Here is a 26,507-nt window from a genome sequence, read left to right as displayed (position 1 = left end):
GATATGGTTCGAAGCTTTGAGCTGGTATGTGTTCCTGAAATAAGAGAGCGCATAAGAGGATTACAGGCAGCACATGGTGGCAGAAATTGGGAGGAGTTCAAGCTTGCTTTGAAGGATGATTATTTCATGGAGGATTCTGAGCGGGTGACCAAGCAAACTTTCTTGGAATGGGTCACAAAACCCAAAATGGGAATTTCTGCCACAGAGTTGCTAAGAGAGTTTGAGAAGCATTATGCCCAGCTGTCAAGGATTGAGCGCAGAACCTTGGACAGGGAAAAACCAGAGCTCTTCTTACAAGCAGCTGGGAAAGATCTTCAAGAGAAACTGGAAATCCTCCTTGAAGATAAGGATACAGAGCAGGGACTAAAGAGTGATTGGAATGATGTCGAGGATGCGGTCACCATGCTAGCAAAGCGGCAGCGAAGGAGGGATAAAATGGTGATGAGCTCGGCAACTCCTATAACTGCTGTTACCCCTGAGAATCTACCAAAACCAGCTGCTGCAATCCCAAAGGTAGAAGGGCCGATGGAAGAGCTTATCAAGGGCATGCGAGACCTAAAATTGAAGATGTCCAGGATTGAAGAAAAAGGGCTACCATTAGGGCAGGCTTCTATGCAAAGGCCTCAAAGCAAAGAAGGGTTTACATTCAGATGTATATGGTGTGATGACCCAGAACATGCAAAGAAAGACTGTGCTAGCTATAAGGAAGCCCTCAGAAATCAACTTGTGTTTTTCAAAGATGGGAAAATCCACCTTACAGAGACCTGTCTTCCATTTAGCACAAACTTTGGGAAAGGAGGGATGAAAAAGCTGGTTGAGGATATGGCTGCTGGACATGCCATCTCTATGGTTGAGGCAGCAACCTATGGGTTAAAGGTTGGTCAATCAAAGCAGGAATCTGAGAATGATGAAGATTATGAGAATGAAGATTTTTGGCCATCAACAATGGAATTAATTGCGTCAAAGAAGGTGTCTAAGCAAGCTTTGCATGAGGCAGGTGACTGTATACGTCTTGAGACTGGCTGGGAGGAGCCTGTGGATTCTTTATCTGTTCATGCCTACATTGCTAAATGCCAGAATAATGAGGCAAAGGTAGAGGAGAAGCGTAAAAGGGAAAATGAGGAAGGAGGGTCATCAAAAAGAGTTACCCGTGGAAGTGAAAAGAAGGATCCTGGGCCATCACATATGCCTCCACCGCATAGCAAACCTCCACAGGAAGTATCAATGGAAGAAGTGCCAGCAAAAATGAAGCATGAGAAGGAGAAGGGTAAAGGGAAAAGTCCACTCTACAAACTTCAATCTGATATTGAAGCCGCAAACAGATCTCAAAAAGGTGCTTGAAGAGAGGATTCTAAACAGCAGGGTGGAATTTACACTAGGGGAAGTCTTGGGAATTGCAAAGAAAGAATTCCATGATGAGATAATTAATATTATACGAAGGAAGAGGCAGTCCATAATTGAATCTATTCCATCACAAGGGGAGGCAAGCACTTCCAAGACTCATGGAGTACAGGTACAGCAAAAGGAAGAGAGAGAAAATGTGGTGGAATGTAATCACTCTGCTAAAGGGGCACGACAAGTGCGCTTTGTGGATGAGGATGATGAAAAAGAAGTTCTTACAAAGAGTCATTATTCCAGGAGCCATTGGGCAAGAGCAACCACTGAAACCCTTGTCAAGATAGGTGACTTGGAAGAGCCGTATGTCGCTCTAATCGACCATGGGTCTGAGATAGGTGACTTGGAAGAGCCGTATGTCGCTCTAATCGACCATGGGTCTGAGATAAATCTTATGGCTAAAAATCTCTACAACAAATGTAAGTGGCCAATGGATGTAGATCATGGGTGGATGATTAAAGCAGCTAATAACTCATCTGGAGAGCTCTATGCAGCCTGTCCAAATGTAAGGGTAACTATAGGAGATGTGAAAGATGATCAGAACTTCTTTGTTCAGGAGATGTCATCGTATCCCCTTATCCTTGGGCAACCCTACATTACAGCTGTGAGGATGGAAACAAAGGTTTTGGATGATGGCTCGGCATATGCAAGAATAAGGAGTAAAGATGGCAAGAAAGCTGTTCAGTTCTTGACAGTTTGCATTAACCATGAAAGGAACCGTGAGTCTCTTTGAGCACAATCACTCCCAAAGATAAACAAAGAATTCATGAACTACAAGGAGATGAGGGATTTTGGCCAGGTGCCATTGTAAAGCGGGATTCCAATGGTACAAGGGAAAATGAGTTCTCGCAGGACTCAATCAATGTAAATAACTTTTCAGCAAATTTTCAAGGATTTTCTAGCTATGGGTCACTGGTCTTTGTAAAAAGCAAGGATTTGAAGCGTGGTATGCGTCAATATGTACAGAATGTACAAAAAGGTTTTGAACAGTGTGGTCTTTTGGAGAAGGATGAGTTTATATCAGGTATCCTTGATGAGGTGTCATTTGTGGATACTATGGGTGAGCTTTGTGCCATGGAAAGTTCATGCTTGCAGGGTGGGAATGAGATGGTGAAAGTATCGTCTGTGGGTATGTATGATGTAATCAAGGAATTTGAAGAAGTGGAATGCAAAGGTATGTATTGTGGGACAGATGCTCGAGTTGCTACAAAGTATAAAACGGTTGCAAAGAAGGTGAAACCAGTTGCCTTGCCCCTGCCACCAGAAAGCAAGGAGAAGATAGATGAAGCCTCTATGCAACCGAATCTCAGAGATCCAAAGAAAATTGGGCATAAGTTTACACAGGAAACCCTAAAAGAGCTGAAGATTGGTGAAAAGGATTTTCTGTTGCCAGTTGAAAAGGAATGCTTTGAGGAGATGCTTGTAAAACATGGGAAAGCCTTTGCTTTTCAGCCGCATGAGATAGGCTGTGTTGATCCAAGTGTAACAGCGCCAATGGTGATCTTCACTGTTCCACATGTGCCCTGGAACCTGCGGCGGCCGATTCTAGTACCAAAGGCTCTCTTGCCAAAGCTGATGGAATTACTAAAAGAAAAGATCAGGATGGGAATTTTGGAGCCATCATGCGCTCCATATTCCAACAGATGGTTTACCGTGCCAAAGAAAAATGGAACATTGCGCTTCATTCAAGACATGAAACCTGTAAACAAAGTCATAATCAGGAATGTGGGAGCAGGTCCGATTGTGGACGAGTTTGCAGAAGCATTTGCAGGGAAAGCTATATACTCTATGGGTGATCTGTATTCGGGATATGATCAGTTCCAGCTGGATATACAAAGCAGGGACTTGACCACAATGAAAACTCCTTTGGGATTGGTAAGGATGTGTACCTTACCACAGGGAGCCACCAACTCAGTGGCGCATATGATGAATGGAATGAATAAAGTCTTGCGAGACTTCATACCACAAATAACTATGCCTTTTCTGGATGATGTGCCAATAAAAGGCTGTGATGAGAAAGACAAAGATGGGGATTTGGATTCGAAGGGGTGCCGCAAGTTTGTGGCGAATCATATAAAGGATTGTGATATGATTCTATCCAGGCTTGAAGAGGTGAATCTTACTTTGTCTGGACTGAAATCAGTGTTTGGGGTTGGTGAAGTGCTAATAGTGGGACATCTTTGTAGTACTAGTGGACACCGACCTTGTCCAGCCAAGATAGATGCAATACAAAGAATGAAAGAGATATGCATTAATGTTACAGAGCTGAGGAGATTTCTTGGTGCATGTGTCTTTTATGTTATATGGATCCCGCATTATGCACATGTAGCAGATCCTCTTTATCAACTTTTGAGGAAAAATCAAAAATTTTTGTGGAGTGCAGCACATACTAAAGCTATGCGGAAGCTGAAATATCTGCTTCAATCATCACCTACTCTAAGGAAGGCAGATTATGAGTGTGGCAGGCCTGTGATTGTTACAGTTGATACTAGTTCTACTGGGATAGGATGGGCAGTAGGGCAAGATGATGAGGATGATCACAGGTATGTAATCAGATTTGGAGCAAAGGTATTAAGCATTCGTCAACGAAAATATCCGTAGATCAAGAGAGAGTTATGGGGAATAGTCACTGCTTTAAAATGTGAAAAAGAATATCTTATTGGGGCATCTGTACTTGTGGAAACTGATTGCTTGCCACTCCTTGGGATGATAGCAAGGTGTACCACTTCAGATATCGCTATGCTTAGGTGGATTGCCTATATCAAGTCACTAAATCCTGAGTTTGAGCATATTGTAGGAAAAGATAACCCAGTTGTTGCAGATATGATATCAAGAGCCAGGTATGAAGATGAAAAAGAGATGATTAGTGACATTGATGATGTAGGTACAAAGTTCTATACTACTGCATATGCAAAAGGGGACCATACTTGCCTATCAAATGTACTTGAGTCTTTTACTAAGGAAATGTATGAAGGAGATTGGTTGCTTATTGGTCAATACTTGAGTACTCTGACAAGACAGGAAAATTGGTCTGACTCAGAATTTAAGAGGATCCGCAGAAAAGCATATGGGTATTTTCTAAAGGATGGGTACCTGTGGAAGCATCCTAAGCAGAGGAATGCTATGCCACAGAGAGTCATGTGTGATAAAGAGACTCAAGGGAAGCTCATGAAAGAATTCCATGAGAGTCTCTGGGCTGGACATCGAAGTGTGTGGGCCACCTTTACCAAAATAAAGGAAAGATATTGGTGGAAAGGAATGTACAAGGATATTTCCCAATATGTGGAAACATGCATGGTATGTCAAATGTACTCAAATGTGCGACATCGTGATGGCTTGCAACCAACCTACCCACCTACCATGCACTACAAATGGGTAGTGGATCTAGTTACAATGCCTTTGGGAATTTGGCAGATGCGGTACATAGCACTTGCAAGAGAAGATTTGACAAATCAGGTAGAGGGGCGTGCTCTTAGAACAAAGAGTACGAAAACAGTATACAAATTTCTCTTGGAAGATGTGATTTGCCGGTATGGTTGTGTTGGGAAAATAATAGCTGATAGGGGTGAGCTAGATGTTGAAGAAGCAAGGGAATTCTTCTCTAAGATTGGCATCAAACTATCCCTAACATGTGCTTACAACCCTGAGGGAAATGGTAAAAGTGAGCGAGGACATCCTCCAATCATTAAAGCTTTGGCTAAGGCATGCAGAGAAAGAATGCGAGAGTGGTGGTCAGAAGCCAGTAATGCTAGTTGAAGAAGTAGTTCCAACTTGGAATGTATTGCCCTGGGTGGAAGGATTGAACAGGGAAGACCTCCTTGCAATGCGAATAAGGCAGCTGGAGAGGAGGCCTGAAGATGTAGAGCTTGCTAAAGCTCGTTTGAAAGATGCAAGGTTGAAAAATAAAGAAAGATTTGATAGAAGACACAGACTCCGGCCAAAACCTATTGAAGAAGGTGATTGGGTCCTAATGTATGATAGTAGCCTTGACAACCAGTTCACTCTTCAAAGAAAGTTTGCAAAAAGATGGTTTGGCCCTTACATTGTCAAGCATGTGCATGGAAATGCCACGTATACCCTGTGTGAGCTTGATGGAACAGAGATAAAGAATCTTGTGGCAGGCAAAAGAATCAAGATGTTTAAAAGAAAGCATGACAGTGATCCTTTTGATTCACAGGAGACTCAGGATGAGAGGCTTGACACTGATAGTATGGATATGGTTGAAGAGGAAGAGGATGATCTTCCTGGTAATGTAGAAGATGAAGACGACATCCAGTTATCTGTGGATCTTGATGATGATTTGGCACATACCAGAGGATGTGCAGGTTTAGAGGGGGTGGATGTCGTGCCACGGCACATCTATGGTGTGAAACCATGCATGTGAGGCCATTAAATGCAAATTCAGATGCATGGGATTAAGTGCCATGACTTGAGTCATTATATGATGCCCATGTACGTATGTTCATATTGTAAATGAGGTTCAATAAGACGAGCTGAAGCTGAGCCAGGTCTCGAAGCCTCAGTACATGAGTGTGGTGTGAATTGTGGAGTTTTTATGCTTATGGTGAACTTTGGGGGCTAGCAGAAGTCCCTGTGCCTTTGTACATAGGTTTGGATGCTTGTGGGTTTGACTGCTTTTACTGGTCTTTGAGATGGTGAAATGCTCATAAGCCGTGCCTATCATGATTGAGTTGATATTAACACTTATTTGAGGCAGAAAACTTTTATGGTATATAATGGTCGTGGTCATGATTACATGCTTTTGCCAAAGATGGCGAGGTCGTGAATAAAGGATGCCAAATTGGGTTTAAAGCAAAGTTGGCGCTGGCTGCAGCGAATGAGAGAAGCTGTCTGGCATGGAGTGTGGAGTCTGCTATGAAGCTGTGGCACTTATGGGCGCCGCGTGTTAACCCGAAGTAAAAGGAGCAGCCAGCCCTCTTAGTGTGGCCATCATTGAGCTTTAAAAATAATAATAAAATAATAATACAAGTGGCCAACTTGGGAATGGCCACATGGAAGCCTTTTTTGCTGCCAGCGCAGAGCTCTAGAAGTTGGCGTGGGAGCTGGCGAAGAAGAAAAAGTGTCCGCCTTGTGCTAGGCATCGCGGGGATTCGGCAGACGGAGGAGAGGGCAAGACAGTACGGGGGGGGATGTGTGTTTTTTGTATGGCTAGCTGCAGCCATAGGCGCAAGGTTTGCTGGCTGTGTGAGGGCTTGCGTGAGTTAAACAGCCTACAAGTGCTGACGCAAGCAAAGACAAGGTGGTCGTGTTGGTGAGGGCTGCAACCAGGGAAAAGGGAGCCGGAATCCTGGAGAAGAGAAAGCTGGGGAGAGCAAAGGGGAAGCGAAGGGAAAGACAGTGATCGCCCTGGGAAAGAGCGGGTGGGGGGCTCTAAGGCGCAGTTGGTGTGCGCTGGTACTACTGCGGGAACTAGGGAGAAGGTTGCAGTTGGTGAGAAGGGATGGTGTGGAAAAAGCAGTTGGCGAGGGTCGTGAGGGGACCAGAAAAAGAAAGCCAGCCGCCCGCCTGGTGTGTGTGAAGCATCAGGGGGGGGGGGGGAACGCTGGCTGAAGAGAAGCTCTAGAGTGATCCTGTGGAGACCTTCCGACCAGCGACAGAGAAGGAGAGTCATGCTTTCTACTTGGCACTAGTCTAGGCTCTGCATCTTGCCATTAAAACCGGTTCAACCTGTAGTCAGAGAGGGGGAAGAAATAGAGAGAATTTAGTGAATCTTGGCTACCTTGCTGCTCTTGTCATGGCAAGGAAAAATTGAGTATAGTACCTGCCATAGGCAGAGTGAGTTCCGAGCTCCGAATTCGGATGTGCTTCTACTGATCGAAACTCAACTTAACAAAGCTTATACTACCAAGGTGATATCCAAGCTTCTATATGAAGGCGACTGTTGATGCTGAAGCTCATGCAAGCTGACAAGAATAGAGGTTGAAATTACTTAACAATTTCCAGAGGTCATCAATACTTCAAAAGAGGGAGAAGCCTACAAGAGCTGGGTATTAATTCAAATTTTTAAAGCTCTTCTCTCTACTTTTTTTTAATAAATCCCACCACTCTCTTACGGCTCCATGCTCACTTTATATCATGACATTTTGATTCACTTGAACTCAATCTTTTACCTTGGTCTTGGTGGGATTTGAAAACAACTCTCACAGCCAGAAGTTTCGCACTTTCCCAGCGACACCGCCCACGTCACGACAACGCAAAGCTTTCTTGAAAACTAGTGAGGCACGACAATTCTCCTCCCAAAAACTTTCTATCAAGGCTCTAGTGGTTTCATCTAGTAAGCGATCATGCCTAACTACACGACCACTACTCGCCCACAAAGCACCAACCTCATTGGCATCTAAACTTTGCCGTCTAATAGACCCAAGTCTAAGTGCGTGTGGTGCTATGGAAAGGATACGAGATGTGGCACTCACCTTACCCTTCATTTGGGAGCTACTTATGGTCACAATAGCCCGTCGAACAGCCAAAGCATCCGTAGAGTTCCTCTTCTTGTTAATTGTATAGGAACGACGAACACTTTGTAGCACCGCCATGCCAGCTCTCCTCTCTCTTCGACCTCTAATGTCAGAAAGCGCCTTGCAGTTGGCCATGTTGGGCAGATCGATCAAAGCATCAAGCACGCATGCATGTGATATGAAGGCATGAGGTCTTTGAAATAGGAATGGAAGATTGCATGGGCACGACGATGCGCCCTAACTTTGATACCAGTTCCATAGGATGCCTTGTGTGGAGAGCAATTACACATCATGTGGTTCACTTGCACATCTACAGATGATAGATAAGATGCAAGTGACCAATAGGTAGTGCCATGGCAACGTTATGAGTATGTGACACACTAGCTCCAGACTGGTAGACAGTCCAGGAAGTTGCAACTTGTGGACAAACATACACCATGTTGTCACTTCAGAGCCACATTTAGGGAGCAGATCTACCCCTATATACGCCACAGTCATTGTGCCAAGTGGCATGATCGTTAGTTTCGAGCCTGCCTGGTAGAGTTTCCTATTGGTGTGGTCATCTCTGTGATTGATTTTGCAAAGAACTACACCTTACAATCTGAGTATTACTTCTCGGAGCAGGTAATGGTTATATTTCATAATATTTGTTTTGTGTTTGAGCTATATTACTTATTTGATTTTTTGTGTCCTAATCTTCTCTATTGCTTACCTCACTAGGTTGTTATTATGGTCCACATTAGCTATCAACATGCAAAGGCCCATGTAGATGGGAAAGCAAGTACCCACGAGATGCGTGTCATTATTCGAGAGTATCATTTCTATGATCGTTCACATGATGCACATTTTGTGCAACACTGTATTCGTCTCCATGACGATTTTTTACGAGATTGTGGGATCATATGTGGCCAGCGATGGGTTTGGTCAGATGGTTGTGGCGCACAGTTCAAGTCACCATGACAATTCTATTGGCTCTACAGGTAGTACTTATGGTTCTCTTATATTCACAAATTAAACTAAATTCACTAGAACATCTTAAAGAAAACAATAATTAAGACTTTGTTTTATGGATTTATAGGTGGCATGTACAGTCTAGTATCCCAGCGATTTGGTCATTCTTTGAGACTGGTCACCGAAAGGGAGAGCATGATGGTGTGGGCGCATGTGTGAAACGTGCCTTGAGGCATCATCAGCTGCGGCGGCAGGATGCTAAGCGGTTCAGAGATGCGGGCCACGTAGTCGAGTGGTGCTCCCAACATTTGTTTGGGAGTGTAGCATCATCGTATCCCAAATGTGATGCTCAAATTGTCAAGAGATTTTTTTGGCACGTGGCCCCCACAATTTACACACGACGGTTTGCATGCTTCTGTGGAGCATGTATGGATGGCGATTGGTCACATTGTGCCTCGAGAGGATGGGCAGATGCATGGATACAGACATTCCTCTCCCCTGAGCATCCTTTACATCAGTGTTGTCCAATGAGCACACAGGTCCTGCCTTCATGGCCAGCTATGATGACCTGACAGGAGGGTGATGTATTTGCTGTTATTGTCGGTGAGGGCAATAGCGAGGGCGTAGACTACTATCTGATGAGTTGCACTAGGCCAAAGTGCATCCTTGACTAGGATACACTAGATGATCATGGGTTTTCTTTTGATGCCCATAGCATGATTGTGGCAAGCCGGTTCTACCACCAGATTCGACTTCATCAGCGGAGTTTTGAGTTCCAACAATGGAAGTGGGACTTAGAGGCATTTTAGTTCTCTCATCTAGTGGTTGCTACCAGGCTCACTCTTGATCGAGTACAGAGCCAAAAACACAGTTCTCGCCCTCGTTTTCGGCTTCGAGTGGATGACCATGAGAGCATTCTAGAGCAGTTGAGAGCTAGAGAGGGTGCTGCTGACTAGATCTCTATCTTGATAGTGACTAAACTCTGACTAGCTAGGTTAGCTCACTTACATCGTACTTAGATTTTTTGGGAGTGACAACCTCAGAATAGTTGAGATAGCTCATTTTCATTATACCTTGATCTCTTGAGAGCTAGAGACGGTGCTGTTGAGACTAGATCTCTATCTTGATAGTGACTAAACTAAGACTAGCTAGGTTAGCTCACTTACATCGTACTTAGATTTTTTGGGAGTGACTAACCTCAGAATAGCTGGGATAGCTCATTTTCATTATACCTTGATCTCTTGAGTTAGTGGCTAAACCTAGAGTAGTTGGGTTAGCTCACATTCTGATGTACTTATTTGATGTTTATATCATTATTGAGTATCATTACATTTTATTTGATATTCTTGGTTTTTTAATTTTTTTAACACTTTGGCTATCATATTGTTTGTTGAAAATCCCCATGCCATTGTACCCAAGAGACTTGAAAATAATCCGCACTGGGCGCTAATTACTAATCCAAACATGCTGCGATTATGACCAAATTTTGTAAGTATGTGGGGGTGTGACGCACCATATGCTTGCAAAGTTTGGTTTCCATCGGAGCATGTTTGGGTATGATGGTATGGGGAAGGCCCCAATTCTCCATGGCCTCTTAAGCACCAAGAGACTTGAAAAATCCGCACTAAGCGCTAATAACTAACCCAATCATGCTACAATCATGACGAAACTTTGTAAGCATGTGGGGGTGGCACCCCCCTCCCACATGCTTGCAAAGTTTGGTCCCCATCAGAGCATGTTTGGGTACAATGGTATGGGGAAGGCCCGGATTTTCCAAGATCTCTTAAACACCAAGAGACTTGAAAAATCCGCATTGGGCGCTAATTACGAATCCAAACATGCTCCGATTGTGACCAAACTTTGCAAGCATGTGGGGGTGGGTCCCCTCCACATGCTTGCCAAGTTTGGTTTCCATTGGAGCATGTTTGGGTATGATGGTATGGGAAAGGCCTTGATTTTCCATGGCCTCTTAAGCACCAAGAGACTTGAAAAATCCGCACTGGGCGCTAATTACTAACCCAAACATGCTCAGATCATGATGAAACTTTGCAAGCATGTGGGGGTGGTCCCCCCCACATGTTTGCAAAGTTTGGTCCCCATCGGAGCATGTTTGGGTACGATGGTATGGGGAAGACCTCGATTTTCCATAGCCTCTTAAGCACCAAGAGACTTGAAAAATCCACACTTGGCGCTAATCACTAACCCAAACATGCTCCGATCATCACCAAACTTTGCATGCATGTGGGGGTGGGTCCCCCCCATGCTTGCAAAGTTTGGTCCCAATCGGAGCATGTTTGGGTACAATGGTATGGGGAAGGCCTGGATTTTCCAAGGTCTCTTAAGCACCAAGAGACTTCAAAAATCCACACTGGGTGATAATTACTAACCCAAACATGCTCCAATCATGACCAAACTTTGCAAGCATTTGGGGGTGGGCCGCCCCCACATGCTTGCTAAGTTTGGTCCCAATCGGAGCATGTTTGGGTACAATGGTATGGGGAAGGCCCGGATTTTCCAAGGTCTCTTAAGCACCAAGAGACTTGAAAAATCCACATTGGGCGCTAATTACTAACCTAAACATGCTCCGATCATGACCAAAATTTGCAAGCATGTGGGGGTGGTTCCCCCCCCATGCTTGCAAAGTTTGGTTTCCATCGGAGCATGTTTGGGTACAATGGTATGGGGAAGGCCCCGATTTTCCATGGCCTCTTAAGCACCAAGAGACTTGAAAAATCCGCACTGGGGGGCGCTGATTACTAATCCAAACATGCTCCGATTATGACCAAACTTTGCAAGCATGTGGGGGTGGGTCCCCCCACATACTTGCAAAGTTTGGTCCCCATCGGAGCATGTTTGGGTACGATGGTATGGGGAAGACCTGGATTTTTCATGGCCTCTTAAGCACCAAGAGACTTAAAAAATTTACACTTGGCGCTAATAATCACTAACCCAAAATGCTCCGATCATCTTGACCAAACTTTGCAAGCATGTGGGGGTGGGTCGCCCCCCCCCCATGCTTGCAAAGTTTAGTGATATAATTTTTTCCATAGCTTTCCCACATTTTCTAAGAAATGATAATACTGAAAATTTGGCTTTTGATATAAAAGTTATTTATGCATAAATTTCATTTTCTAATCATAAAGATTTTACCATAACTTTTCTATTTTTTCTATGAAATGAGAATGCTTAAAATTCCACTTTTAGCATAAAAATTTAATTATGCATAAAATTTATTTTTTTAATAATAAAAAATTTACCATAGTTTCCTCGCATTTTCTATGAAATGAGAATGCCCAAAAGTTCACTTTTAATATAAAAATTAGTTTATGCAAATCCTTCATTTTCTAATGATAAAATTTTACCATAGCCTCCCCACATTTACTATGAAATGAAAATGGTTAAAATTACACTTTTAACATAAAAATTAGTTTCTGTATAAACCTAAGCTTTCTTTCACTTTAGAATGAATAAATATGAATTTTCCTAACATAAAACAACCATGAATGAATTAATCCTCATTTTCATTGGATTAAAAATCATAAAAAATGCTTAATCTTTATCTCTAGCTTGTTAGGCCTAGAGATTTGGTTTTGAAAATGAGATTAGGACTAAGATCTATCCTTCCAAGAAGGATTAATCAATAAAGGTAAGTATTCTTACAAGAAGAGAGATTTACAAATCAAAACATTACTTTTACGCATAAAAGCTTAGTACTAATCCATTTTAACAATATAATCAATAAAAACATGGTTTTAAAAGAAAAACCCATAGATTAAAATGCTTTCCAAGCATGAGGGAGGTTGGGAAGAAGATTACCATTTAGAAGAGATAAAGCACCATTGTTTAGGCTTACCCTTGGTTTTTGGCTTGATTCTTTTAGGGAAATGTGAAGCCCACAAGAAGAAGCTTGGCCACCAAGTAAAAGAGGGTAATCTCCAAGAGAAGAAGAGGACTAATGAATCTCCAAAGCTTCACAATAATAGAAATATAATAAACTAAAAATTACACTAGCATAGAGTTACTCCAATATGAAAATACAAAGGAATGGGGGTCTTTTTATAGGTGAGGAAGGCCACCAAACAAGTCCAACTGGAATCTAGAGGCTTTCAGCTTTAGTTTGATCCATTTTGGACAAGTTTTAGACTAGTTTGGCTTACTTTTTTGATTTGGTTTGAAGGAGGAGAGAGGAGAGATAAAATATCTCACTTTTTTGAATTAAAAAATATCCTCTTGATGTGATTTCTAGGCGTCTTCTTCATATGCCCTTCTCCCCATTCTGAGGTGTCAAAAATTTCATTTTTTAACTAAAAAATCTAATTGTTTTTCTAATAAACCCTGTACTAGTCAACTCTTCATCTTATGTGAGAATTTACTTATTTTTGGGGTATTTTCTTTTATTCTTTGCATTTTTCTCATCCCAACACTTGAATTAACCTTATTGGCCCTTCTTGACACTCTTTGGACCTTAATAAGAATTTTTTTGAAATTATATACCCCTAGGCCAAGATATCCAATTCACATATTCAATTAATTTCTAATGCACATTGAAAAACTCTTTTTAAGATTCTGTTTCAAGGGATCTCTTCCTATTGACTAGGACAAAATACTCATCCAAAAATATTTCAAAACTGTATTATGTCTCTCTAAAATATTTTCTCTCTCTAGACCAAAAACAAGGGAAAATAATGTTTTCTTGCATTTTGAAATAGGGGATGATTACAAAGACTAAAGGGGAGGTTCTTACACCTTTTACAACACAAAAGCTAGAGGGATGAATCTTACATTCCATCTCACGGAATTACCTCTCACGGTATTCCATCTCACGGAATTACCTCTCACGGTATTCCATCTCACGACGGCCAAAAAAACGTGCAATCTCATGGAATTCCAACTCATGAAATTCCAACTCACGAAATTCCAGCTCACGGAATTACACTTCACGGAATTCCATCTCATGGAATCACCGCTCACGGAATTCCATCTCACGAAATTACACTTCACGGAATTCCATCTCACGGAATTACACTTCACGGAATTCCATCTCACGGTCAAAAAACCTGCAATCTCACGAGATTAGGCCATTTCATGGAATATACCTTCACGGCTAAAAAACTTGCAATATCACGAGTTCAGGTTTCACACAAATTAACAGACTCATGGCTTAAGAACCTGCACTTTCATGATTTAAGCCACATCACGGATTAAACCATCTCACAGATTAAACCATCTCATGCATTAACACTTTCCCAACGATCTTCAATAGCCATTATATATTTGTTAAGCTTGTTTCTTACTATTCTTTTGGCTTTATAAAAATGTAGCAGCTGATCCATGAGTACATATCCATACTCATGCATTGGAGAACATTTGCACCAAAGCCTCACCATTGACAACTTCCAGGTACATCTCTGGATGGGGGCCCCCCCGCCATGGTGGGCGAAAGCCTGGTCAATGGTACAACCCATCACCTTGAATTTTCCTTTCAATTCCAAACCTCTCCAAAAGACAAAACCATCTTCATAAATCAATGCTCTTCAATCCTGAGTGAAGATATCTATATAAGCCTCACAACTCAATGTAATTCTTTTAATCCTCACTAACAAGTGGCTACTTCAACACAGAGTCGTTCAATAAGAGTCTATATGACTCAATTCTCATACTTCATGTATATCTACTTCATAAGAGCACTTAACTATACATCAAAACATAAAAAGCACATAGGCAGAAGAAAATAGGAACAAGTCCTACTTAAAAACAATTGACAAGAATCCTGCCACACAAAGGGACATCATCGAAGGACAAATTCTTCAAATGATGAATGTTGCTTCAATGATTCACATGAGGAACTGAGAATCACCATTGCATTTTGATGATTAATTCTACGTTCCTCTGGATCCCTCCCTCTCTTCTCTCTCATTATTAACATCTCTTAGTATCCCCACTAACAAAAATTACATGTACCCTTGATTGCCAAAAACAAAGTGAGAAAAAAAAAGGACACACAAATATAAAAATGCAATCATTAGTATATATAAAAAATCCCACCCCCACCCCGTTAGGAATTCCCAATAAACCACTCACCTTTTTATTCACCAACTAGCTCCTTCTGGAGAGGGACAAAGACTATTGAGCGTCAATCAACTTCAAAGCCATCGACAAAGTTTCTCCATTCTCCCCACACAAAGGTCTTCAACACAATCAGGAGGATGCGATCACAGGAAGGGGGGGATGTTAACCCAATTCTAGGGTTAACAAGATCTACCACCATTATCTTACATCAAGTCATGATAGATACACCAAAGGGTCATACATTCAAGATATGAAGCAATAGTGTCCAAAACTACAACTTGGACAGGCACATGTAATGGTGTGATGGAGTATTTATGGCGATTCCCACTTCAAGAGCATGTGGTAGCAAGATAGGATAAAGTCCTAAGTGATGTACTTCATGGATATATTATGAGAGTAGTCATTGTAAAAGCGTTAGGCCTCTTATAAGCCTAAAGTGCCTGGCTGGCCACAATTTAAGTGAGTGTGAACACTTATGGCCATGTATATAAGTGAATATCTCTCATAATACAACATACTCTCCCATTGTGCAATTGAGTCTTGCCCTTGCTAATCTCTCTCCCTAATGTTAGTGAGTATGTGTAAGTGAAGTAAGGTGAGAGGAGGGACGAGTACTCGTAGTGCAACGTGGTGGTGTGACAACGTTCCCGGGAGGCACGGTGGAATTGCTTCTCAAGGAGTTGTAGAGCTTGGAGACCTCAAGGGTTATGAGCTCGGTCATTGGAAAGATTCTCACGACAGTTGTGGTTCACCAAGTAATCTCTTGCTGGATGTGTTTCACCCTAATAGCGTGGCAACCTCTACATCCTTCTTGAGGCCCTTTATAGTTTATCCGTCCTGCCTCTGCTACTCTTTGAACTCTTCCACTAGAGCCTCCAGCTCTTTGATTTGTGCCCTGAGCACATCTTTGTCATTCTCCTTCTCCTCCAGTTTTGTTTTTTTACTTCCCATGCATGCTCTTTTAGCTCCTAGTCGGGGATTAGGTCCATTGATAACCCTTTGTATATGACAAGTTCTTTCCCCTTCCCGTGTGTCTGCGCAACTGGCTTCTTTCAGTATCCTTTAAGGAGGGTGAATCTCCTTTTCTACACTTCCACTTCATTTTTTAAATGCTCATTTTCCATTTGCAACTACTTTTCCTTACTGGTACCTCTGGCACTGGCTCCAGCCTCCTTGCCCTCTTGGTTGGGTGTTGCTAACTACCCCAGAATTGATAAAAACTTTTGTACTAGTTAGATCCTCCCTCCGGATTGTTGTCCTATGAATGGTAGGGAACTATCTATCTGCAAGAAGGTGTTGGGGAATGCATTATAGCTATTAGTTTCTTTAAATATTCCCCCCACACCTCCTTTAGATCCTAGATGGCCTGCCCTTCCCATTGCTCCATCTTTTCATCTTCCAGTTCATACACTTCCATAAATTCATCAGCATCCAAGATAACTAGCCTGGTTTCTACCTTAACCAGCTCAATCTTGTCTTTGTTAGCCTTGGCCTACACCTTCTTTATGATCCTGACATGCTCTTCTCTTGATCAAGGTGACATGGACTTTTGTTGTAACCTAGCTTTCCCTAGCCCTATCCAGGTCTTCTTGTGATCACTCATATGCTTGCTCCTTCCGGGCCATTGCCTCCCTCATCTTCCCCATTTCCTCTTTGATCTCCTCATTGGCCTTGTGGAGGGCATGGATCTAGCTCTGCATTTCTCCGAGGTGTTCTGCCTCTATCCTCATTCCTCACTGTATGGGTGATAGCATCCTTATCTTTTATTGATGCCTGCAGTTTGGCCATCTCCTTTAGGCCATCTATCATCGTGTAGCGTTGTAAGTAGATGAGAGCTCCCTGTACCCAGTCTGTGTCAATGGATTTCAAAAAATTTATAGCAATAGTCTTAGGGAGATTAGATTATGCTTGCCCCACAAGCAAACTTATGTTGGTTGCGGCCTCCTACCTACTGTGGTGCTCTAGTTGCTGTGATAGCATGGACTTGCCAATGCCGGCCAAGTCGTTTTTGAGTTGTTTGCTTCTTTTTGCTCAGTTGTGCCACTGCTCTTGTCCTTGGAAGTCCTCCCCTTCTTGCTAATCTTGTTTTTACCTAACCCAGAGACCCTTTTCTTCTCCGAGGTTGTCTTTTCCTTTTCTTGTTTGGAATCTACGTGTTCCTGGGGCTTCTCCGCTCTGAATCCTCTTTGGGCCTTGCATCTTCTTTTTGGTCTTTCTTCATTTCCTTTCTAGCTCCTAATTTTTCATTGAACAGGGTTGTCAAGTATGGGCCAATCTTCAATTTTGTGTTTGGGTGGTTGATTTTTCCAATTCGGTCCTTCACGTTATTATATAGCACCTGAGCCCCTTTGTTCTTGCGCGCATTTGCTTATGTTGGTCTTCATCCGGAGTGCCCGTGATCTTGAATTATTTGGCCGAGTGGGTCGAAATCCTTAATTAAATCCTCCTCATTAGCTAGCTTGACCTTAGCCTCCCCCTTAGCCCACTGACACTTTGAATACTTTGGCCACATATAGAGGATTGAATACTCTTTTCTCACCTGATGAGAGCGCAATGATATTTGATTTTTACAATTTCTCTAGCTGCTCTGCAGCCTTGAAGTTTTTGTGTATCTCCTCCCAGGGCAGCTTTGCAAACTCCTTTAATCCCATCTTTTCCAACAAACCGGGCATGCTTATTTGCCTCCCTATATAAGGCAGATGAGAGGTACTTAAATTCCACCTTTTTTCTGGTATGGGTGTGTTGGGGTTGAGTGATAGAAGGCATGGGTGAAAGAAAAGTTTATAAATAGTAGAGCTTAGAGCATAGGGTAGAAATAAATTTTTGCACAGTGATTTTCAAATTAGGCTTTTAATGGAGAGGTAGCTAGACATTGTCATGATGTACGCCTTCCCTAGGTACAACCATAACTATTGTACATCTACATGATTTCCCCAAATCCCTTTCACAATTTGACCAGGGTTCACAATCTACATGATTTTCCCAAATCCCTTTTTTTATGTTCTCCGGATCCGGATCTAGATCTGGACATAGTTTTCCTTCTAGACATACTTGTCTTTCTAGTTCTGGCATTATTCCGTAATAAGGCTTCAGCCTTATTACCTATGCCCATTCACCAGTTTCCTTAGGCTTTCTCCATCCAGACTTGCCATCTCAAATGTTTCTGCCCCCATTTTTTTGACAATTCTAAATGGGCCCATCCTTCTCATTTTTAATTTTCCTAGGTGGGGTCCCATTCGTGATGAGAAGAACAAGATTGCATATCCCTCTTTGAAGATTTTAAATTTCGTGTTCCTATCCACCTGCAACTTTCTCCTTTTCTGTAAAATTTTGGCTGTCCATGCACTATATAGTCTTCTTTCATCCAACTTAAGGAGTTTCTCGATCTTGTTCACCTCTCATTCTTCAGGAGAGAGCCTTTTTTTCTAGAGCTATCCTGAGACTCTATTTTAGGAACTCCATGGGCACTATTGCTTTCCAATCCATGTACTATGCTGAAAGGTGTAAGTCTTGTTGTAGTCTTATGTGAGAATTCCCACAATGTTGAGTATAGCTTTGTGTCCTAGTCAGGTCCTGTTCTCATTCATTGTCTTGACTAGTATTCCCTTCAAGATTTTATTGATGGACTCTGCTTGCCCATTTGCCTATGAGTAGTAGACTGTTGACTTCTTATGTATTATCATATGTTGCTCTGTTAGTGTTCTGGTCAATCCTTGGTCACTAACTATCTCTATATGATCCGAATCTTGTCATGATAGCTTCATAGAAAAACTTTGTTACTCACAATGCCTTATAGTCTTTCAGGGCCTTGGTCTCTACCAATTTTGTGCAGTAATCCAAAGCCAGCAAAATGTATTTGTTTCCTACGTTGTTGGCTTGAATGTGCTGACAAAGTCCATACCCCACTTTCGGAACAACTCTAGGGGCAATGTTGGGATGTGCGGTATTTTGTCTCTGCATCATTCGATTGCCCCAGCCTTTGGCACATATCGCACTCCTTTGAAAACTTGTGTGCGTCTTCCCATACAGTCGACCACTACAATCCTACCTGAAACACCTTCCACCCCATGAACTCTTCAAAAAAGTGCCCTCCGCTTATTCTTTGGTGGGCTTCTACCAAGCATATCCTGTTGCTCATTTTTGGGGATGCATCTTCTCAGCATTTGATCAATGACCATCTTGTAGAGCTGTTTAGCTACCACCATGAGTGACTTTCTCTAGAGAGTCAGCTTTTTTCTATGATCTCTGGACATGTACTTTGGAAAGGACAAGTCACATAAGAATTGAAGCAGGCCATTGTACCAACTAGGTTTTTCTCCATCTATGAAGAAGAGATGCGCATCTGGGAAATCATCTTCCACCCCCTCTAGATCTTCTCCTGATTCTAATCTTAATAGCAAATCTTCTATTGTGTGCTTGTTTCTGGGGGTGTGCCTTATGGTGAACTTAAACTCTTGTACAAAAAAGCATTCATTTGGCCAATTTTCCTACCAGGTTTGGTTTGTTCAGCAAGTACGAGAGTGCTTTGTGATCTACATGAAATTCAAACATTTTTTCCAGCAAATAGCCCTTGAACTTCTTGATGCAGTAGATCATCCCCCTAGCGACTCCTTTTCTGTAGTGGAGTAGTTCTTTTCAGGCCTCTTGCTTGCATAGTAAAATGGTTTGTACCAGCCTTCTTGTGCTTCCTACATCAAAGCAGTACTAGTTCCAAAATCAGAGGCATCAACAAATACATGAAATACCGCTTTGGCTGCTCTACTGGAGAATGGGTGCTCCGACAGTATTTGCTTGAGATCTCATAATGCCTCCTGATAGGATCTAGACCAGACATATTCTGCATCTTTCATCATCAAATTGTACAAGGGCACTGCTAGATTCACCAGGAACCTCATGAATCTGCTATGCCACTTGATTAGTCCCAGGAATCTTACAAGTTCTGTGGCATTCTTGGATTGCTGCAACTTTACAATGATTGCTACCTTGGTTGGATCCATAGCTAGCCCTTTTGCTATAGATACTATGTGCCCTAAGAGGGATCCACTTATTACAGCAAAGGCGCACTTGGTTGGATTAAGGCTCAGTTTGGTTATGTGCCCTAAGAGGGATCCAGTTATTACAGCAAAGGCGCACTTGGTTGGATTAAGGCTCAGTTTGGCCTTCTTGCACTTCTCTAGGCACATTGTGAGGTGTGTTATGTGGTCTTATTTCTTTCAAAATACACTAAACTCATCTTAAACATCCTCATAAAGGTGGTTAAATATTCATAGAATATTTCTTGAACCATCCTTTGGAATGTGGCTTGAGAATTTTTCAGCCCACCAAAAGTCATTACATTGGAGGCAAAAGCCCCCATTATGTTATGAAGGCTATTTTTTCTTTATCCTCTGAGGCCATCCGTTTCTGGTTGTACCGATTGAACCTATCCAGGAAGGAGTATGTCTCATGCCGAGCTACTACATCTAGCAAGGAATCTATGAATGGTAGGAGGAATGGATCCAATATAGTGAAGGCATTCAACTTGCGATAGTTAATGCAGATCCTCAGCTTCCCATCCTTCTTTAGGGACAATGACTATTAGTGAAACCATTTTGCCCTTTCCATTGGATAAATAAACCCTACCCTTAGTAGCTTATCAATCTCCAGTAGAAGCTAGGATCAATCCCCTTCATGTCTGAGTAATTCCAAATGAACATATCTTTATAGGACAAGCAAATCCAAGAGCCTTTCTCTAAATTCCTGCTTTAGTTGGGTACTGATTTTGATTGTTTTTGGCTCCTAGTCGTCCCCCCAAGTTCACTTCTTCTAGCTCATCTTCCTAGACTCTGATGTTTTTCTTCTTGAGTTGGGCTTCCTCTTTCTTAAGAGCCATCATGGCCTTTTCCTCCTTGCTCAGACTTCAGTGCTGCCACACTATCCAGAGTGTCCTCCTCCTCCTCTTCCTTTGCACTTTCTTTAGGGTTAGCCATCAGTACTTCTAGATCGTATGTTTGTACAATCCTTTTTATATCCACCTCAAATAGTGATAGCAGATCTAGATTTTCTTTCATGATTTTCTCTTCTTCTCATCATCTTCTACCCCTTCAAATAGTTTAGGCCCTTTGAATGCATTGGTCAGTTGGCCAGATTCAGCTTATCTTTTTCTGTGAGACTGAAATGCAGAACTTCTTTTTCCATCTCCTAAGTGTGATCTTGTTGGTATCCCAGTTGTCGGCTTCTTTCCTACTCCAATTTCTTCTCTTTTCTTGACCAGGTTTGTCTGTAGATTTCTCTCGAAATGCTCTCCCAGGGGCGGGCTTTCCTACGTTGTCCTCACCATCCCTTATGTGGTGCTCTACACCAACTTGGTGATTTTTTCATAGACTCTCTACTGCCCTACCCACTGTTCTACCTCCTGTTTCTATTTCGGCTTGACATTCCTACCTGTCAGCGTCTTGACAAGTCCTTGTGATCTTGTCACAACCATCACCTCTAGTGGATTTTCTTGTTCTTTACATCCCCCCTGGTCCACTTTTACCATGTTTACAGTTGCATCAGCTCCTACTCGGTTCGTCTCCCTCTTTGCGGCCTTGCCTCTCACAAGTCGTGGTGGTGGTGCGAAAATATGGGGCAATCATTTTGTCTATGGCGCCTAGACCATTGCAGTAGAAACAAGCTCCCCTTCGCCCAAATCCACCACCTCCTCTTCCATATAGTCTATTGACTTGAGGGTCCTATGGGCGACGTGGTTGACAGTGGCTGGGGCTTGCTACTTGTTGCCTTTCCATCACCCTTAGATTTATGTTTTGAGTATTGAAAAAACACGTTTCTTGAATGTGATTGTTCTTGCCGCAAATAGTGTATATTTGCTGAGTGTTCTGTAAGTGGCACTCCTCCTTCATGTGACCTTGATTGTTACACCTTGTGCACTAGAGGTCCGGTCCAAGTCCAAATCATATGGGGCCTTTGAAAATCTCCGGCTAGGGCGGCCTTTAGTTCTTCTTAAACATTTACTACCTGCTTCCTGCCTTTCTTTTTTTAGGGCTTTTGCTCTTCAGCATCTGACTCCTTACTGGACTCTGATTTCGAGCATGGCTTGAGTAAGTCGGTTGGGGTGATCTAGGAGCATTAGGCACTGTTGGAGTTTAGCTACATAGTCCTCTATTGGCCTCTTCTTTTGAGTTAGACTCAGTAGCTTTTCCAGCACTTCTGTTATGGTCTTGTCTTTCTTGATTTTTTTCAGGAAGGCCTTTTTCAAATTTTCAAATGTCTGGAAATGCTCCAGACCATATTGTGCATACTAGCTAGGTCACCTTTTCACCCAACGTTGTCGTAAAATACTCTATCTTTTGTGGAAATGGAGCTTTGGTGGCCAAGAATGTCATTTCAAAGGCATAGATGTGGGCATGTGGATCCTCCTCACTCTTTTCCTTTAACTTAGGGTACTTGAGAGACATCCTTCCCATAACTGTCAGTTATTCTTCTTCTTGAGCTTCTTGCCTCCTATTTTGGGGCTTCTTGTGATCTCTTTCTTGATTTCTCACTGGTTCCTAAATGTGTCTTTCTAGTTGGCGGGGAATCCCTTCTATGCGTCTTCTTGGATGATGCAGTTATCCTTCATGTTCTACAGCTTCTATGCGTCTTCTTGGATGATGCAGTTATCCTTCATGTTCTACAGCTTCTATGCGTCTTCTTGTATGCATGTATGTAGGGCAGGCGGTGCCACATTTCTCTATTTGAGCTACCTTCATTCTCCATGCATATTCCATTGTAATCTTATGACTCTCACTTGAACATTCCTAACACCAGTGTGTGTACACTTCCTTTCCACATTTATTTTAACTAGCTTCACTCTCCTGACTAACTATGCAAGACTGACCTAGAACTAACCTCTATCTTTCTACTCCCCTACCTGGCATACTCGTTTCCCAGTAGGATCGCCAAAAGCATCGGTGTCTAGTCAAGACCTGGCACCTAAATGGTTCGAGACCACCTAGTTGGCTGCGAAGAGCATCGGTGTCTAGTCAAGACCTGGCACTTAAATGGTTCAAGACCACCTAGTTGGCTGTGAAGCAACCAACTAGGTGGTCTTGTGCCCAATGCGATAAGCCAATGCTAGGACGTTGAGCCACCTATCTGCTTAAGTGTGGGAAGACTAATCATGAATGCAAAGGGGGTTATTTCCTGGGGCAATCAAAATTCCACACAGCCTTCCACATCCAGACACGAATAAACTTAGCACAAGATTGAACACTAAATAGACAGAGATGAATACAGAGAAAGCAACAGTAAGACAAGGACCAATCCATTCTTGAGTCTTACAGTACAATGTCTTAGTAATAACTCTACTCAAAAAACCGCTCACTCAACTCTCATGTGCCCCTATTTGGTATTATTCCTCTCCTTGGGGCCTGAGTAGACGTGACATGAGTCTCTCTATCCAAACAGTAATGTAGTCACTCCTATAATCTCAGTGTGCCAAGTAGACTAGGTCCACTCTAAGCCCTACTCTAAGCCCTACTCTAAGCCCTCTAGATTCCCCTTATCTGACTAATTTCCCTTTCTTCCATTACAACCACAGGTACTAACCATTCATCAAGCTATTACAAGTGTGTTACAAAACACGAAGGCTCAGTTTGTTGCACAATGGTCAGTCCAGCAGCAATTTGTGTAGTGTACAAATGGGCTAATAGGCTCTGCCAACAATAGTCTTAGAAGAAAATCTCAAAGCACTCAATAGAAATAACAAACGCTATTGAGCAAGCACAAACCCTAACTAGGCATGTATAACTTCATGTATCCTTTAAAGATGCTTTAAAAAAAAGCTAAAAATGTTGTGAGAGCCCCTCCCAAACACAATGTATAGATAGATGGGGTGTATATAAGTTGGTGTGTGTGGTGAATCCATAGTGGCAAAAATAGTGTGTGTGGTGAATACAGGTAGGTGCACAAATGAGAATAGAAACAGCGTGGGAAAGCAAAGGAAGTGGGCTATGCTGCAATTTAGAAGAATCAAAGGCGGCGACATGGCTTGAAGATGAAGAAATTGGTAAGTTTATGGGGAGAGAAGTGAGACTCCCCAAGAGGGTGTGGTGCGTTTTACCACAATAAAGAGTGGAGAGCGTAGGCTCCAGTGGAGTGGAATCCTATAGATTTGTTTTTTCTTTGATTAAGGTTGTAGGCTGGCGATTCTACAGATATTGAAGATCACAGAAGACAACGCAGTGTGAGAAGTATTGTTTGGTTAGAGTAGAGGAAGGGCTAGAGACCAGAGTCAGCAAGGAGGTGTGTGCCCTTGGACTTTTGTGTAGCCCCTCTGCTATTAGATACTTGGTCCAAATCACTCCCCCTCAACTGTAGCTGCCAGAGTGTCTGAGTGCTGAATCCTATCAAGTTTGAAGTTATGTGTCTATCTATGGAGGACCCTAAAAGTTTCATGTGTTTTCTTCTATTTTCTTGGAGCCCCAAGTCTCAGGGATGTTTAGACTATTTTGTTTTGTTTCAATAAAGAACAAACTGTGTGGAGCTTGAGTTCTGTGTGGTTTGATGAGTTTTTATGATGTGATGTTATATACTTGTGTGGTTTCGATTGAGATTATGGAGAAGGAACACCATGAGTGCAAGTCTATAATCTGCTATGTCGGAACCGAGTTAGTATGTGGTCAGAAGAAGAGGGAATACAGAGTCAACCAAGGTCAGCTGAGGTTGATGTATGATCAGCTAGGTGTGTGGGGAGAGCTTCATTTGGCTTGTCTAAGGTTGAAGGAAATATTTATGAGTGAGGTATGATAGTCTGCGGACTATCAGGAGTCAGATTAGTAAGTGGTTTGAAGAGTGTTCTAGAGTCAATCGTGTATCAGCTCTGCTGCTGTCAGCTAGGTGTTTGTAAAGTTCAATCATGTTGAGATTTGAATGTTTTGAGGGCTTGAGAGTGTCAGAGGCCACATAGGAAAGGAATTTTTACTCAAGGGAGTCAACTATGTTAGTTTGGTCATAATGCAGTGAGCTGCATTATAACCAAACTGAGAGTGTCATAGGCCACAAAGGAAAGGAATTCTGACTCACGAGAGTCAGCTATGTCAATTTTATCAGAATGCAGTTAATTGAGAGTCATGAGTGTGATATCTCTTTGAGATTAGAGAAACCTAAGTCAGGGAAGGTCAAAGGACACATGGGAAGAAGTTTTTGATTCAGTTGAGGTATTTGAATTAGTTTACTCTATTTCTGTCAGCAGGGTCTGTTTCTGCCAGTTCAGCCAGTCCAGTGAGAAGGGTGTCAGCTCAACAAAACGGGTCCAAGGAGGTCCTGGGGTTGTGGATTTGAGGCTAGCTAACATTGGAGGACATTTTAGAGGCCTGGAGGATAGTTTTTTGATTGGATTCAACATCAACCATTTGGGAACAAAATCAGAGCAGTTCTACATCTGCTGGGAGTTGTTTTGATCAGTTGGATGTCAGCTGACGTCAGGATAGGTTTTTAGGTGGAATCACAAAGGTGTTGGAGGTCTGTGCTATATCTAGGACAATATCTGGATCAGATAGGGAGATTGGGAGGGTGTTAAAGTGTCCAATTGAGTCAACTAGAGGGCTGAGGATAGGAGCCACGTTGGTTGGTGCCCTTGGAGCTGGGATTCAGTGTCCCCTAGTTCTGATCACTGAGGATCATAAGGTTCTTTAGGGCCTTGTTTACCAAGTAGGAAACCACTTGGGAGTTAGCTCAAGCCTTTTGATGTGATCATGGACTGTCCAAGGTTTAGGGGAGTTGATGGAGAGGGTCCAGCTAGATTTTTGAGATAGGTACAACTGTCTTGCCTTTTGAGGAATAGGGATTGTGAAGAGGTATGTTGGAAGGTTTGCAAGAATGTTGACTCCAATGGAAGCTTGGAGGAAGGTAGAAGTGCATATTTATGATGAATGTATAGCTAATTTTTGGTTGAGGTTTGAAAAGGAATGGCATTCATGGGAGAGGGAAATTATGCATGCTAAAAATATGTATTTTCTAGAGTTGTATGGTGCTTATATGAAGATGTTCAAGTTGTAGACATTGATCACTTTGTTAAGCCCAGTCTTGAGGGAGAAGGTGGAGTATAAGGGACCTAAGATATTGAAAGAAGTTCTTGAGATTTCTTGCAGCAAAGAGAAATAGATGAGGTTCTACTATATGTTTGAGTCGATTGCCGCTAGTTATTCAAGATATTGAGTTTGTAGATGCGCCTATGATAAATTTTTGGTGTCAAAAGTTTTGTAGGTACCATAAAAAGTTTGAATGTCAAACCCGGTAGAGGATCATGTTGTGTCTCATGTTTTTGTGATTTTGGATATTGCACGCAGTGTCATATGATCTGAAGATTGATGATGAAGAAGTTGTTGCTAGCTCATTACTTGAGTGTGAAGAAAGTGAAGGCTTGATTGAAGTGATGATGACCAATTGCTAGATGATGTGGGAGATGATGCATGTGTTGATATGGAGTCAGGTCAAGAGAGAATGAATGAGGTTGAGTATGCTGTGCAAGGTGTGGAGAGCTTTGAGGAAATGCCTAAGGTCTTAGAGCTAGAGATACTTGAGAGTAGCGGCGGTGAGGTGACCAATGTGTCTGAAATTGTTAAGAGTGATGAGAGTATGGACATGGTTGATTAG

At 42.3% G+C, this 26,507-nt stretch overlaps 1 protein-coding gene across 1 annotated transcript; it reads left to right on the top strand.

Moving 5' to 3' along the window:
• Positions 1–2,343: 2,343 nt before the first annotated feature.
• LOC147615022 (uncharacterized) lies at positions 2,344–26,507 on the top strand. The gene is made up of 3 exons (XM_086780021.1): positions 2,344–3,130; positions 26,201–26,257; positions 26,344–26,507. The coding sequence occupies exons 1-3, from the start codon at positions 2,344–2,346 to the stop codon at positions 26,505–26,507; spliced, it is 1,008 nt and encodes a 335-aa protein (XP_086636147.1).

The sequence above is a fragment of the Cibotium barometz genome, chromosome 41 (assembly GCF_041138505.1).
Source record: "Cibotium barometz isolate CiBa-2024 chromosome 41, ASM4113850v1, whole genome shotgun sequence".
Taxonomy (NCBI): Eukaryota; Viridiplantae; Streptophyta; class Polypodiopsida; order Cyatheales; family Cibotiaceae; genus Cibotium; species Cibotium barometz.
This window is presented reverse-complemented; position numbering and strand designations above follow the sequence as displayed.